Source organism: Macrotis lagotis, chromosome 2, assembly GCF_037893015.1.
Source record: "Macrotis lagotis isolate mMagLag1 chromosome 2, bilby.v1.9.chrom.fasta, whole genome shotgun sequence".
NCBI lineage: Eukaryota > Metazoa > Chordata > Mammalia > Peramelemorphia > Peramelidae > Macrotis > Macrotis lagotis.
The window spans coordinates 189,471,693-189,487,572 of NC_133659.1; the positions used below are offsets into that span (position 1 = coordinate 189,471,693).

The 15,880-nt window shown below is 37.5% G+C and overlaps 1 protein-coding gene across 6 annotated transcripts in view; it reads left to right on the forward strand.

Moving 5' to 3' along the window:
* The window catches only part of IKZF3 (IKAROS family zinc finger 3), an 86,056-nt gene that overhangs the window by 48,225 nt on the left and 21,951 nt on the right, over nt 1–15,880 (forward strand). For 4 of the 6 annotated variants that reach the window (XM_074224015.1, XM_074224016.1, XM_074224017.1 and 1 more), the window contains 2 exons: nt 267–434; nt 2,598–2,714. The exons of 1 other annotated variant lie outside the window; for it this stretch is intronic. In XM_074224015.1, coding sequence (XP_074080116.1) covers nt 267–434; nt 2,598–2,714 — 285 coding nt within the window. Of the gene's footprint in view, nt 1–266; nt 435–2,597; nt 2,715–6,536; nt 15,700–15,880 lie in introns of those variants that run through there. One more of the 6 variants, XM_074224020.1, reaches the window with a different exon arrangement.

Genomic DNA, 15,880 nt, shown 5'->3' on the forward strand with positions numbered 1-15,880 from the left:
AAGAAAGATAATACTTAAATCGCCCCCAGTGGGAAGGGTGCTTATCCTATTCTAAAATAATCTCCAGGGAAAGTAATTCCATAGCCTGTGAACTGAGGCTTTCCCCTTGCCTTGAAACCTCACTCCCAGCTGATCCCCAGTGGGGACAGAATCCCTCCTAAAGAGAAACTTCCATGAGGGCATCTTTCCATAGGGAGTATGTGTATGCATGTGCCTTCTACACTTGCCTAGTGACCAGGAAGTTTCCATTTTTGTCCTTTTTAAAGGTGAACGCCCATTCCAGTGTAATCAGTGTGGGGCATCTTTTACTCAGAAAGGTAACCTCCTCCGCCACATTAAACTTCACACAGGGGAAAAACCTTTTAAGTGTCATCTGTGCAACTACGCATGCCAGAGAAGAGATGCTCTCACAGGTCACCTTAGGACACATTCTGGTAAGTGAGAGAAATGAGCATCCTATGTCTTATGAAGAACCGACTCTAGGCATTCTTACTCTGACTATAGAAAATTGAAGGGTTAAATATTTAGGTTTAATCTGTCATTCATATTCTGAAGGGTTAACAACAGCAGAGACCTCTAGGGCTAATTACACTTTCATTAAGACATTAATTGCCTTCCGTCTGGCTCATTGGGAATGATCATCTCTCTACCATCTTTGCTCCCCTAGAGAACAGCATAGTTAGACAGAAGAGCTTGCCCTTTAAAAGAGGCTTTTAAACATCTTAAAGAAATTCCATAGCCTAGCAAGTATTTTCTTGTAAAGAAGTTTTATGGAAAGATTAGCTTTCTGAAAAAGATCTTTGACTCAAGAGACTCTTTCTTGTAAGCAAAGCACTACTAGTGTTCATGCTGTATTATCAAAGTTCAGTCATTTTGGTAACAAAGCTTTGCCTCGCAATTAGTTTTTGGCCCACCTGGGATAAATTCTCAAAAATTAACTTTTAACCATCAAGCTTCCTAATTCTCTAGAACACCAATAGTACAAATGTGCACAAAAACCTGCATTCCCCAATTTTGCTCTTCATTTGGATCAATCAAGGTTCCAAATATGAATTCCTTTTGCATGTTCAGAGTTTTATACCCAGGAAAATGAGGAGAACTGGCCAATGGAAGCTCAACCCTCAGAGCAAAAATTGGGAATTTGAAGCACTTGATAATTATCTCAGAAATAGACTCCATTGAAAGAAACTACAGATCATGAACCCTATAGAGATTTGCTCCTACTGCTTTGATTAATAACCTATCAGTAATAAAGTCCCTCATTCCAACTAAGACTGAGAAAACACAAAGATGAGGCTGCTTCAAACAGATTTTTATATTCTCTTAAAATATGTTAAGACTGTAAGACTAGTTGAAAATTTGGAACTCTTTTCCATTGTCTTAAGAACCAAGCGTAGTATCTATGTTTAATATTGATCTTAGGGACTGCCAGTCACTTTATAGTGACTTCCTATAAAATTAAAGGTTGCACTGAATTTAAATTAAATTTGTTGAAATAGTTCCATTATGGGATTTTTTCTTTTTAATCCTCAATAAAACAGTTAAATTGGAAAATTCACATTTTAAGGAAAATATTTGATTTTTTTAAAATTTCAGCTAAAGAAAAAAGTAAAATAAACATCACAACTGCTAATACAAAATATATCATGTTCATGATACATGTTTCATTAGCATCAGGAAAGTTCACCATTATCTAAACCTTGAGTAACGCAGAAAACCAAAGCCATTTCTCGACGATAATTCAAGGAAATCCGCTTGGATATTAGGCATGGGAGGGGTACTGATCCCCTCAATTATATGGATAACTTTGAGAAAGCTTTGTGACTTATTCAACTAACATTTATTGATCCTTGTCAGGATAATGCAAGTGAAAACTCCCTTTCCCATCCCTGTTAGTCAAATAATTGGAACAGTTTATCTGCTTATATCAGAGGCTTGGGCTATGGGGTTTTAATATTTAGTTTGAAATTGGGATTCCTATTGAGATTAACCCAACTAACATTTTTCTGACCCAATCTATACTATTGCTTCAACAAGATCATGAACTTTCCCAATCAGCCACAGTATAAGGAAGAACATTTCTATTTTGCAAGGACAGCTAGCCTTACTAGCTAGCATGCTCTGAGCAACCCATTAGCTTTGATTGGCAATGAACTCATTAGGCAATAGTATTCCTTACCTCTAGCCAGGTTGCGCCCCCCCACCAGACTTTCTCTTCTGCTCTTATCCCTACACCCCATTGACCACCTGTAGGAATAAACACAACTATATGAATGCCATATAGGGAAGGAAAACTTGGCCTGAAGACAATGACAGCTCTTAAGTTACAGTCAGTGCATTCAAGTTACCCTTTCTTGACCTGAAACATTGCCCTTGGGAAGGATCAGGTAGCTCTCCAACCTGCCTTTCTCGGTTAGGACTACTATTGCCAGAATATTATCATCTTATTTCACAAAAATTGTGTGTAGTAATTTGAATGTCTATATGTAAATACCCCCCCCCTTCATGGTCAGAACCCAGAGCCCAAAGCTACCAACCAGGTGGTGTTGTCCTGGAGCCCCTGGTGATTACTGAGTACACCTCTGCTCTTCTCCTAGTTGAGAAGCCCTACAAGTGTGAGTTTTGCGGAAGGAGTTACAAGCAGAGAAGCTCCCTTGAGGAGCATAAGGAACGCTGTCGCACTTTCCTGCAGAACACCGGCATGGGTGACACTGGTGAGTTGATCAAAACTTGTAGGGATTTTTTTTTCTTTCTTTCACTAGGTCCGGTGAAATCAAAATCTTGCTCCAAATCACACTAATTAGAGAAATGAAAATTAAATTAAAATTTCACTGAAATTTCACTTCACACCCTGGGAAAATAGGCACATTGATGCACTATTGGTGGAGATATGGATGGCATCAGCAATTCTGGAGGAACATTGTGGAGCTATCCCCCCCAGTGATTAAACAGTGTGTGCCCTTTAATCCAGCCAGACCACTAGTAGGTCTGTGTCCAAAAAGTGATCAAAGAAAAAGATCTTTCATGCACAAAAATATTCAGGCATTGAAGCAAAACAGCAACAGAAACTGTAACCCTGGCACACACCATAAAGCTCTATATAAGTGTAAATTGTTGTAAATGTTGTCTGATCTCTTTAAACAAGTAGTCTTTGCCTATAGTGAGTGATGAATTTTCTGTAGGTCACTCTCATTTATCAAAAAGCTTAAAAGTTCCTAAGAACAGCAAGATTGCCAAAGTGTTGAAACTAGTATAATGTTAGTTTAGGGAAAAAATGAAGTGGAAATCAAGAGTTGCTCAGTTGCTCTGACTCTGGTGTAGAAATCTTTGTATAGATAAAGACTTTTTTTTTATAATGTTAGGAGCTGGCCAACTGAATTTAGTTGGTCTTCAACTGCTTCTGCTTTTTATCCTGATGGCATCTTTGGTTTTATCAGGGAGTTGGATTTCCTCCTTATTTCTAAAGAGAAACTGTTTACTCCATTTTCTTTAAACACAATTCTCTCTCTCTCTCTTGCTCTCTCTCTGAAGAAAAAAAAATTAAAACTAAGAGCTCAGCTGCCATGCCTGAGAACATAAAACTAATCAGTCTAGACCAAAGACAGAAAGAACTCCATTCAGAGTTTACATGTAAACCCCTCTTTTAGACACTGGACCAGATCTGTTTTCAATAAGAAGAAACTTCCAAGCTTTGAAGACTCACTGTATTCTGGAGAGAATCTTGGGGATAATTACAGGAATAATGTGACAGTATTAACAGCACAATAATGTTATATTTAATAATATAATAAATAATAAAAAGGGAAGATAGGTGGCACACTGGATAAAGTGCAGGACCTGGAGTCAGGAATTCCAGTGTTCAAAACTGCTCTGACATTTATTAGTTGTATGACTGTGGGCAGATCACTCAACCCTGATGGCCATAGTTCCTCACCTGTAAAATGAACTGGAGAAAGAAATAGCAAACCCCAAAGAAATGGAAACCCCAAATGGAGTCATGAAGAATCGCTCACAACTGAAATAACTGAACAACAAATAATAATAATTTTAGAATTATAATTAAAGAAAATCACAGGAAGGGACTTTAGAGATGATATTGATCAACTCCATGATTTTATAGATAAAATAACTTAACCAAAGTCACATATCTTATTATTAGAAAAGACTTAGAACCTAGATCTCCTGGCTAAAAAAAAAAATCCTAAAATTAGGAAATTGGGTAAGGCCATTATTTTGCACATGGTGACCATTTTGGTGATCATTACCATCTTACATATTTCATTTCCCATACTACTAACAATTCCCCATTAATTATTTCAAACTAGTGAAATTATCAAAAGAAATTATTTAGTTCTCTTCAGTGATATTAAGTGATTCAGGAAATGCTGAATTATCAAAATCGGGTTCATTTACATTTCATAGGGTGCTTTTATGGGTGTGTACAACACACTTTTTCAAGTATCAGCAAAAAAAAATGTAGGTTTTAAGTAAAATTTGACTTTTTTTCATTTTGGAGAACCGAACATACTGTAATGGTAGTTTCATCTTGTAAAATATACACATTCATGGAACAGGAAATGACATGAGTAGTGAACAAAATAACAATGGACTTGTTGCCTAAAAGTTCAGGTTCCAGTTCTATTTATTTACTTTATTACTATGTGATTTGGGGCAAGTCACTTAGTCTTTTTTAGTTTGAGTTTACTCATCTATAAAATGAAAATGGTTAAACCAATCATAGGATTTTTTTAGGTTTTTTTTTCCCCAAGGTAATGGGATTAAGTGGCTTGCCCAAGGCCATACAAGCTAGGTAATTATTAAGTGTCTGAGTCTGGATTTGAACTCAGGTACTCCAGACTCCAGGGCCAGTGCTCTATCCATTACACCACCTAGCCACCCTAATCATAAGATTTTAAAAACCAAACCCAGATGGGACTGTAGAGATTATTTATTCCAACCCCCCCCTTATTTTATGGAAGAGATTTCTAAAACCCATTGAGGTTCAGCACTAAATTCAAAGATTTTCTAGTTGAAAGGATCTCCAGGCAAAAGAGACTACATATCAATCAATTATAACCTAGTTTGTTTCATTTTCTAACATCTAATTGTTTCCCATGATTTTTCATCCATAATGAATAGAGTCCTTACTCGACACTAAGTCATTTGCTTCATTGTTGTCATTATTCTTCATCCTCTTTTTCTTTAAAATATGCTATTTCAAACTAGATTTCATGGAAGATATAAAGTGGACTTTGGGAAATAACAGGACTTCAGTAGTCAGAGACCATAGAGTTTCAAGCATGGAAGAAAGCTTATATGAATGCATGAGGAGAGTGAGGGGGGGGAATTCAGGGAATTCAGTTTGGTTGGAACAGAGTGTGTATGAAAGAGAGAAAAGACAGGAAAGATAACCCAGAGTGGAATTATTAATGGATTTAAATGTCAGGCTTTCACATTTTATCCTAAAGGCAGTAGGGAGCTGCTAAAGGTCTTTGAGCAAGGGAATGAAATGGTCCATCTGTGCATTAGGAAGATTATTTTGTCAGTGACGTGAATAATAGACTGAAAAGGGAGAGAGTGCAGACAGGTGAACCAGTGAGGAGGCTGTTAGGTAGTCCAAGGCAGAGGTAATGAAGTCCTGAAGAAGGCCCTGGGGGCAGAAATGAGGGGATGGATAGGAGGAGGATGGAGCCATCAACAGAAACAGGGATACTGAGAGAGGGACAATGTTTGGAGGAAATAATTTCTGTTTGAGATATGTTGTTTGGGGTACTCTCAAAAGATCCTGGTGGAGATGTTACTGAGGAAGGAGAAAAGAGTAGGACCTGAGCTCACAGATTAGAGTCATGAAATGTTTATTTTGTGAAACCTTACAAGTTTCTTCCATATATGATTATGTTAGTATACATCACACAAAGAATCACCAGTATATAGTCATTCTGTTATCATTATAAAAGCTATGTAAAAGAACACAATATTGTAAAAGGCAAAACTTGTTAGATTTTCTCATTTGATTTTGTCTTTCTTCCAAACATGGGGCTAATAGATGACATAAATTCAGGCTCATAGTAATTATTACATAAATTGCAAATATTTAGACTAGGACTTAATATTTGCATACTTATGTAGGGTGGTAAACATTTTATCATCAAGCACGTATTAAAAGCTTACTATGGGGGCAGCTAGGTGGCACAGTGTATAGAGCACCGGCCCTGGAGTCAGGAGTACCTGAGTTCAAATCCGGCCTCAGACACTTAATAATTATTAGCTTTGTGGCCTTGGGCAAGCCACTTAACCCCATTGCCTAGCAAAAACCTAAAAAAAAAAAATCTTACTATGTATTAAGTACTAGAAGACATACAAAGATAAATAAACTGTGACTTCAGGAAGCCTACTAGAAAAGACAACATATACAGAGATAAGTATGCACATAGCAGCTGACTTTTAAGTAGTACTATAAAGTTTACAAAGTCTTTAGTTATGCAAATGCATACATCTGCATATATATATATATATACATACATATAGTCCTAAAAGACTTTTAGGATACTGTTGTACATATATACATCTATATATTCATCTATATATAGATGTATGTGTAAATAGATAGATTGGGAGATCAATTGGTCACTAGATAGTATCCTAAAATATAATAAACTGTGGAGGAGAGAAAATGTAGACAGGCAAACAAGTGAGAAGGCTGTTTCATAATCCAGGGAAGAGGTAATAAAGTCTTGAAGTAGGTCAGTAGAGGGAGAAATGAAGCGATGGATAAGAGGATGAATGTGAAAGCAGGATGGATAGGAATTGGCTGAACAGGAGGATATGTACATATATATGTGTTGTGTGTGTGTATGTGTGTGTGTGTGTGTGTGTGTGTGTGTATTTATATATGTATGTTTGGAAAAGACTTTTAGGACACCCTGTATATCCACATATATATGTGTATCCTTACATATAAACATATAATTTTATTTTGTTGTCATGATGGTTCTGTAACATAATGACAAATGGTATTAATTCTCAGTTTACAGATGAGGCAACTTCAGTACTCAGAGGTGTTAGATGACTTGTTCAGTGTGGCATAATAATGCAGAATTCACACTAAGGTACCTCCTGACTCTAAGGTCAATGCTCTTTCCACTCTATCAGGTTGTCTCTCCAAGGAGATAAAGTTCTGTGAAATCAGTTGAGGGTGAGATCTCTTCATTTGACTAGATCAGCAAAGGACTGACAGATGAGATGGCATCTGAGCCGAACTTTAAAGGATCTGATGTATTAGGATACTCTAAGTCACTAAATAATATTTCAAAGTATCTATGGTTTCACTGGCATGGGCACCCCCTCCACCAACACAATCCTGACCCTCCATGCTTTGATAGATGAGTTGTTCAGGTATTCATCATGTCTTGGCTAGTGATCAGTCTTGCAGTGATAAAGCTCTCTGCACTTAGGTCAAGTCTTTTAATAATAAATAGCACAGTTTGTGCTTAAGCCTAGATATTCTTTTCCTACTTTTAGGGATTTACTGGAATTTGTAATGCATTGGCAAAGCCTTCATGAATCCTCAGGCTCAGCCTCATGAGACATCACAATAAAACCTGAGTTAAATTTAATTGAAGAATAATTTTCTCTTTTTATTTCCTCAATACTCCTTTTTACATCGAGAATAGGCATTCTTAACCTGGGTTCTGTTTTAAAATATTTTTGTTAACTTTCAATATAATTGATTTCCTTTGTGTAACTCTATGCATTTGACTTTATATATTTAAAAACATCCTGAGAAGACATCCATAGGTTTTATTACATTGCCATAGGGATTCATAACACACACACACACACACACACACACACACACACACACACACACGTGTCTAAGAATTAATCAGAACCTTCAATCTCCAGATCCTTTGCTTCCAACTAGGACTTGTATTGCCTAAAGGTTTCAGACTAAAATGCATTATGTCTGTACCAAGATAAGAAGAGGGTTAAAAATGTGATTATTCTTAAAAATAGAAAATAAAAACTGATAATATTTCTTGGTTATTATTCATCCTACTTACTCGAAAAGGCAAGTTTTTCATGTAGCCTTTTCCTAAAACCTGCCTCAAGTTGTTGATAGAAATCTCATTAGACAATTCTCATTACACAATTACCCACCCTCTTCCCTGCCCTTCCCCCACTTTCTGCTCTCCATCAGCTAATGACCACACACCCTCAAAAAGAGAGGAAGACTCTTCTGTGAACTCTTCAGATTCTAATGAAAAACTCAGAAAAGAAAAGAAAAACTATCCATTTCCTTAGGTCAGAAACCTCATCATGGAAACAACTAACCAAAGACCAAATGAAAAAGGTTAATCTTTCTAAGGGGAATAAAGGTAGTAGTCTTTTATTGTGGCTTTGTATTATGCTTATTGTTGTTGTCTTTTTAACATTTCTTATTTTGTGAAGCCATAGAACTTTGCTTTCATGTCTTTCAAAGTTCCTTGCTAATCATGGCATTGTTTCTATGTTATGCAAGGCAGAGGGCCAAAGACTAAAATGAGGCATGTATATTGAATTTCTAAGCTCACTCACAAACTGTGTGTAAATAGCTTATGTCTTTGTTAGTTTCCCATATCCCCCACACCCAGCTCCTTGCAACATTAACCCTCCAAATACCACCTAGGAACGGATTTCCTATTTCGTCATTTAAACCCATTATCTAGTTCCCTTACTAACTTGCCAAACTGGTTGTCCACCACTTGCATTTCTGAGACACGATGAGGCATGATAACAAGTCTAGACTGTTTGTATAAATAGACAGTTTAATTCTGAGGTAATGTAAAGAACTAGGATCTAGTAATATTTATTTCCTCCCCATTAACTTTCTGGACTCTTCCTCCTTTGTATACAAAGGTGATTTTTCTAATTCAATAGCATTTTCTTATGTATCAAAGTGTGACAATTGCAGGTAGGGGAAGGTGTAGAATTCAGCTGTCATCAAACACCTACAGGGCAACAAATCATTTGGGGTTAGAAACAAAACTGAGATTGAATATTATGCTCAGTATTTTAACCTTTGGTCAGTCTGTCTGTAGTTAAATACAGCAGTAGTGAATAAAGAGCCAAAGGAGGACTTGATTCCCACAATCCACTCTTATATTCTGGAAGATCAGAAAGTTAGATATGAGATTGATTCTCTCTCTCTCTCTCTCTCTCTCTCTCTCTCTCTCTCTCTCTCTCTCTGCAACTTCAGACTCATTGGTCTTTTTTTTTTCAAACTCATTGGTCTCTTTTTTTTTTCTTTTTTGGAGGTCTTTGGGCTTAAGACACACATTAGTAAGTATCTGAGGTGGTATTTGAACTCAAGCCCTCCTGACTCCAGTCCCTCATTGCTTTGTAAGGACAAAAGAAAAAGTAGAATACCTCTTCTGTGACAGTCCTTCATTGGAACAGAACCATCACATCCTCCTCAGTCTCTTCTCCCCCCCCCCCCAACTCCCTCCCCTCCCCTCACGTTTCTCTTCTGCAGTCTTTTCCTTCACCCAATCCTCATACAGTACTGACTCAAGTCCTTTCATTATTCTAATTGTCCTCGTCAGTCTTCAAATTATCAACCATCTCCTTAATGGCAGTGCCCAGAAAGATAGCAGATGAAATCTGACTAGGATGGAAGAGAGAAAAGGACCTCTCACCTTCTTATTCCCAGAAACTCTCCTTTTCTAATGAAATCCAAGACCAGATTAGCTTTTGACTGCCACATCACACTTGACTCTTACTAAGCTTGTTGCTCATTACAGCCCCCAGATCTTTCTCAAACAAACCAATGTATGACTATATTTCCCCTTCCTTGTACTTGCAGATTTGATTCTTTTGTGATCAAATGTAATAAGATAGGGGGCGGCTAGGTGGTGCAGTGGATAGAGCACTGGCCTTGGAGTCAGGAGTACCTGAGTTCAAATCCGGCCTCAAGACACTTAATAATTACCTAGCTGTGTGGCCTTGGGCAAGCCACTTAACCCCATTGCCTTGCAAAACCTAAAAAAAAAATGTAATAAGATATTATGTTTATCCTTTCTGAGTAGCCTAACATCCTATTCTCATCCTTGGGGATTAACATCTTTTTTGGAATCTTGTCATTCATTGGGTTAGCTATACTTACCAATTTAATGCTATCCATTAGATATTGATTAAACATTGACTTATTGGATCTAATTGAGAGTGTGACAGTGACCACCCTAGGGATAGAAGGGAGAGCTGGCCTAACATACTACAATAGTTGGTCATAGGACTAAATAGACATCTATAGTTCATTCATGCATATGAATGTTTGAACTGAAGAGAATGATTGGAGGGGGGGGAAAGTAAAAATGGCAATAATGGAGATTAGGGACAGAATTTTGTACTGATTGCTTCTTATTTTACTATAACTATCTGATGGAAAAAAATTATTAATGATACTATATGAATTAATGCTATAGGTAGCTATGATTGAACCAGAATCCAAATGCTCCCTAGGCAAAAGAGCTTCATCAGCTTCTCTCACACTTCTAGGATTAGAAGTCTCTCTTCAGCTTGAACTTGCGAACTTAGTTGAAACTCTTTTCAGAGTTTCTACTCAGGATTGTGCCAAATATCAAAATATCTGTGATTTTATTGATGTGGTGTTCCCTCACTGACATTGATCTCACCTTTCCATGCCTTGATAAATATTGTTCATGGGTTGTTATACTGCCACAAAAAAAAAATTCAGCCATTTCTTTTGCTAGTTAGACTTCTAGCAGTGAGGCTCTCTGCATTTAGTTAGGTTGATCTTTTAACTGTAGGCAAGCAGTTAAATGCTAAGGCTACAGAAAGTTTTCCTATTGTCTGAAAATAGTATGTGTGATAGTTTTATGTTTTGGCAATTTTAAATCTACCCTTTACCTGAAAAATAGTTGGTCTATTCACCCAATGACAATATCCTAAAAGCAGTGTCCTTTCAAATAAAGTCACATCAAATTAACAAGATATTAGATTCATACTATCTACTAGGCACTATGTGCTAGGGATCCAAAGAAAAACAAGACAATTCCTGTTCCCAAGGAACTCATGGCCTATTGAGGGGGAGATAGCATGTAAAAAAACTATGTTCAAATAAGCTATAGACATAATAATCTATGGATCCTCAGAAGAGGGACACCAGAATTAAGGGAGTTTGGGAAATCCTGTAGGAGAAGGGATTTTAGCTTTGATTTGAAGGAAGCTATAAGGCAGATCTGAGGATGGAGAGCAATACAGACATGGAACACATTTAATGAAAGTACCCAGAGCTGGAAGACATAGTGCTTAGGTTTGTGCGTTGAGTACTTTATCAGTAGTACCCAGACCCTTTATTTTGAAGTTTTCTTCCTTCATCTGAATAGTAGCTTAAAGACAGGAGATGGGGTAACTCTTGTTTAGAGCAGTTTATGAAAGCCTAGCCAATTGGTCATTCTTCTTTGTCCCCAGCCCCATTTTCCCTCCACAGGCTATTTTCATAGCCAGATATCATAGAATCTGTAGCATAATATGTTTTTTACCAAACGGGCCTCCCTGAGTCATAGTAAAGAATTGTCTGACACCAGCAGAACAGACACACTGACTGGCCTTTATGATTTCCCGTGAAATGACTGATGTGTAAAGCCCCATAACACCTGCAGAATAGAAAAGAAAAAAAATGCTGTCAGTTTCACATTTTACATTCTTTCTTATGACTTTATAAGCTCAACAACCCAATTATGTTTGACTAGCTTGAAAAGGGATTCCAAAAGAGTTTGTGGATAGATTTCAGAAGGTCAGTGAACTTAGATGAAGAAAATTACACCTTTATCTTCATTTATCCTTTGTAAACTTGTATATTTTTTGTTTTACATAAACAAGCATTGTTCTCTACAGGGGTCCAGAGGTTTTTCCAGATTGCAAAAGGATCCAGGACTCAAAAAAGGTTCAGAACTTTTTTTAGGTTCATCCCCTCACAATCATAGAATTTTCTAATTGGAAGGACCTTCAGAAGCTTCCCCAGCAGCTCTGACAAATGAGCCCCTAGATTCTACTTGAAGACTTCACATGACATGGAATTCATTATTTCTCAACTCCATCTCACATTGGGAAATTTTTCCTTAAAGAAAGCCAAAACCTTCTCTATATGGCTCCTGCCTGATATTCCTATTTTGTACCCTAGGGCTAAAAAAGTTTGGCAAATGATTGAAGGTCCTATGTTGTCCCTCCAAGGCACCTCTTCTCTAGGTTAAGCATTCCCAGTCCCTTCAACCCAACCTATCCTGTGAATGGCATGGTATCCTTCAGGTCTCTTCAGTTTTCTGGTCACTGGCCTACTAACACACTCCACCATGTTTATAGACTCCCAGAACATGACATCAAGAACTGAATACATTATGCCAGATGTTGCTTAACTAAAGGCACAAATGAAGTTATAAACTCTTATGCTGTGGAGAATGCTTTCATTAAGGAAACTAAATATCAGATTTTTTTAAGTCAGTTCATTTTGCTTCCACAAGACTTTTAACTCATTTAGTTTGCTGTCCACTAAAATCAGTCATCAGCTGTTGCTTAGCTATATCTCTGTTCCCATCCATTCCTATCCTACATTGTGATCTCATTTTGTTTTGTTTGTTTTTACACTCATAATTTCAAAGCAAAATTTTACATTTCCCCATATGAAATTTTGTGTTATTTGAACTGGTTCATTCTAGAAATTTTTGAATTCTGATAATTCAAAATAATAGCTCTTCCTCCAAATTTTGTGTTATTTATGAAAATTTATGTTAGATATCATCTCAACATTGAATGTCACATGGCCAAGGACAGAGCACCATGATTCCACTACAGACATTGCTCCAGGTTGACACTAAACACCACTTTTTAGGGTCCATTCATTCAAATGCTCTAATCCCAGCCTATATATTTTTTCCTTGTTCACAATGATAAGAGTTTTTTGGTCAACTACCTTGCTAAACATCAGACTATAATATATCTGATGTTCCCCTTGCACAGTGGTTCTTAAACTTTTTGGACTCAGGACCCCTTGGCGCTCTTAAAAATTACAAAGGATCTCCCCACTAGTAGCTTTGGTTTATGTGAGTAATACTGATTAACATTTACCTTATTATAAATTAAAATGTCTAAGTATTATTAGTTTTATCTCTGAGGATCCCATGAAAAGGTTTCGGGATCTTGCACCACTTTACAAGCACCACTAATACAGTAACCCTGACCCAAAAGGGAATGGGATTAAGCTGACCGGATTTTTTTTCTATGAAACCCATGTTGGCTCATGGTTATCATTGATTTCTTTTCACTTATGGCAGAGTAGCAGCTTTTTTGTTCTTTTTTCTTCTGGACAGCAGACACATATCTCCTGGGGTTGTTGAAGTGCATAAGTGCTTAGCTCTTAGAAGCCCAGAAAATGTAGAATTAGAGCCTTTTCCTGTTAATAAGTCCATTCCACTGTTAACCCCTCAAACCAACAACCTTAGCAAACTCCAAATCTCAAAGCCACATGATGTAGGAAAAAAACAATTTTCTTAAGTGATGCAAACTTTTTACTTATTATTGATTATTTGGGCTTCTAATAGATATATAGGATGACAGAATTGGAAGGATACTTAGATTCACGTGTAGAAATAACCTCATTTTATAGATGAGAATCCATAGAATCCAAAGGTCATGTCACTAATAAGTGTTAGAGCAAGTTCCAAACCTGATTTCTAGCCTAGTACTTCAAAATGCATCCTTTCTATGGCATTCTGAGGACCACCTCTCAATTTTTTCTTCCTTTGAACTTACTAAAAATTGTCTTCCTGAAATTACTAATATGCGACAAGGTAAGAGATGAATTTTTTAACAGTCTATTTGCTAAGGAAAGCATACAAATATTTGAATAGAAAACCATATTTCTGGAACACCTAATTTTGTTGCTTCACTTCAGGGCATAAATCTGAAGAGCTGATATGAAGATTAAATGCTACTTTTGAAAACTGACTTTCAATAAAAGGATTCAGTTGAATCAAGTAGATTAGATTAGTCTCATAGATGTTCATGGAGTTTAAGGCTTTCACTTTACAACTAAGTGGTACAGTGATGCAGACTGCCAGATTAGAACTTTTAGGAATACCTGAATTACGTGGAACAGATAACTAGTGATGTGGATAGAGTGCTAACTAAGCCTGGAGTCAGGAAGACTCATCTTCCTGATGTATGACTGTGGGCAGGTCACTTTACCCTGTTTGTCTCAGTTTCCTCATCTGTAAAATGAACTGGAGAAGGAAATGACATACCACTCCAGTATCTTTACCAAGAAAACCTCAAATGGGGTCACAATCCAACAAGACTGAAAATGCCTGAACAAAAAACAATACCTGAATTTAAATCCTGCCTCAGATACTAAATAGCTTTGTGAGGGATTGGGCAAGCCACTTAGTTTCATCATCTGTGAAACAGGAACTAACAATAGCACCTACCTCCCATTGTTCTTTCTAGGAGAAAATGAGTTAACCAATGTTAAACATTTTGCAAACCTTAAAGAACTATATAAAAGCTAGCTCTCGTTTTACAAATGAGGAAATTGAGGTTGAGAGGTTAAGTGATTTTTCTCAGGACTGCACAGCCAGTAAATGTCTGAGGCAGAATTTGAACTCTGGTCTTACTTTGTCCAATCCCAGCACTCTATGTGCTACATCCCTTAACTGCCTCATTCAGGGGATTATCCAGTGACCATCAGTCAAAAATCTGCTCTTAGCAAAAATGTGTTTGTTATATGTGCCCAAGGCATTTTAACTGAAGCTGAGGGCAGGTAGATAGCACAGTGGATCGAGCATTGGCCTTGGATTCAGGAGGATGGGAGTTCAAATCTGGCCTCAGACTCTTGACACTAGCTGTGTGACCTTGGCCAAGTTACTTAACCCTTATTACCCTGCTTCCGGGATCATCTCCAGTAGTCCTGATTCCTCTCTGGCCACTGAACCCAGATGACTCTGGAAGAGAAAGTGAAATTGGTGACTTAGCACAGCATCCCCTCCCTCAAATCCATTTCATGGCTTGTCATGGCATCACCTCCCTGATGTCGTGGTCTTCTTCGAAAATGAAGGGCGGGAGCTGCTAGGTGGCACAGTGGGTAGAGCACCGGCCCTGGAGTCAGGAGTACCTGAGTTCAAATCTGGCTTCAGACACTTAATAATTACCTAGCTATGTGACCTTGGGCAAGTCACTTAACCCCATTGCCTTACAAAAAAAGAAAAAAAAGAAAATGAAGCACAAACATTATTCTTATTAACTGAAGCTGACATTTATTGCCCTGCAAAAAAGAAAGGAACAGAGAGAAGCATATTAAATACACACACACACCCATGGGCACTCAAAAAGTACAAGTGAGAAGCAGATTTCTTACTGTTTACTTTTTTTAAAAAATCCTTTTCTAAAGTGTGTATTTAACACAAGTAGGGCCTATTATCCAGGGCACCACACTTTTTAACCCTCTGATGAGTTGTTAGATATTCCAGTCTGCAGGTGTCTCATACACATAGCATTACTCAGAATCAGAAAGCTAGCAGAGCAGAGGGTTAGAAGTTCTCTCTCTTAGCCAACCACATCCAGGCTATTCATTTTATACTTCCTCATGCTAATGAAGGTCTTGGTTGGGGATGGGTCATACTTTCCTACCTCACCCTAAGACAACAGGTTTGTATATGGCTCGGTACTAGGCTTCCCTGACCACAGCAGGGAGCCTCTGCAAGAGTCCAGACAATATTAGACAGGAAGCCACAACAACCATGTGTGCATCAGACCTCTAAACATTTCCCTCTTACTTACCTGTTTGTTGTTTTTTTTTTTTTCCCTCTCTTTCTTACATTTTCCCAAA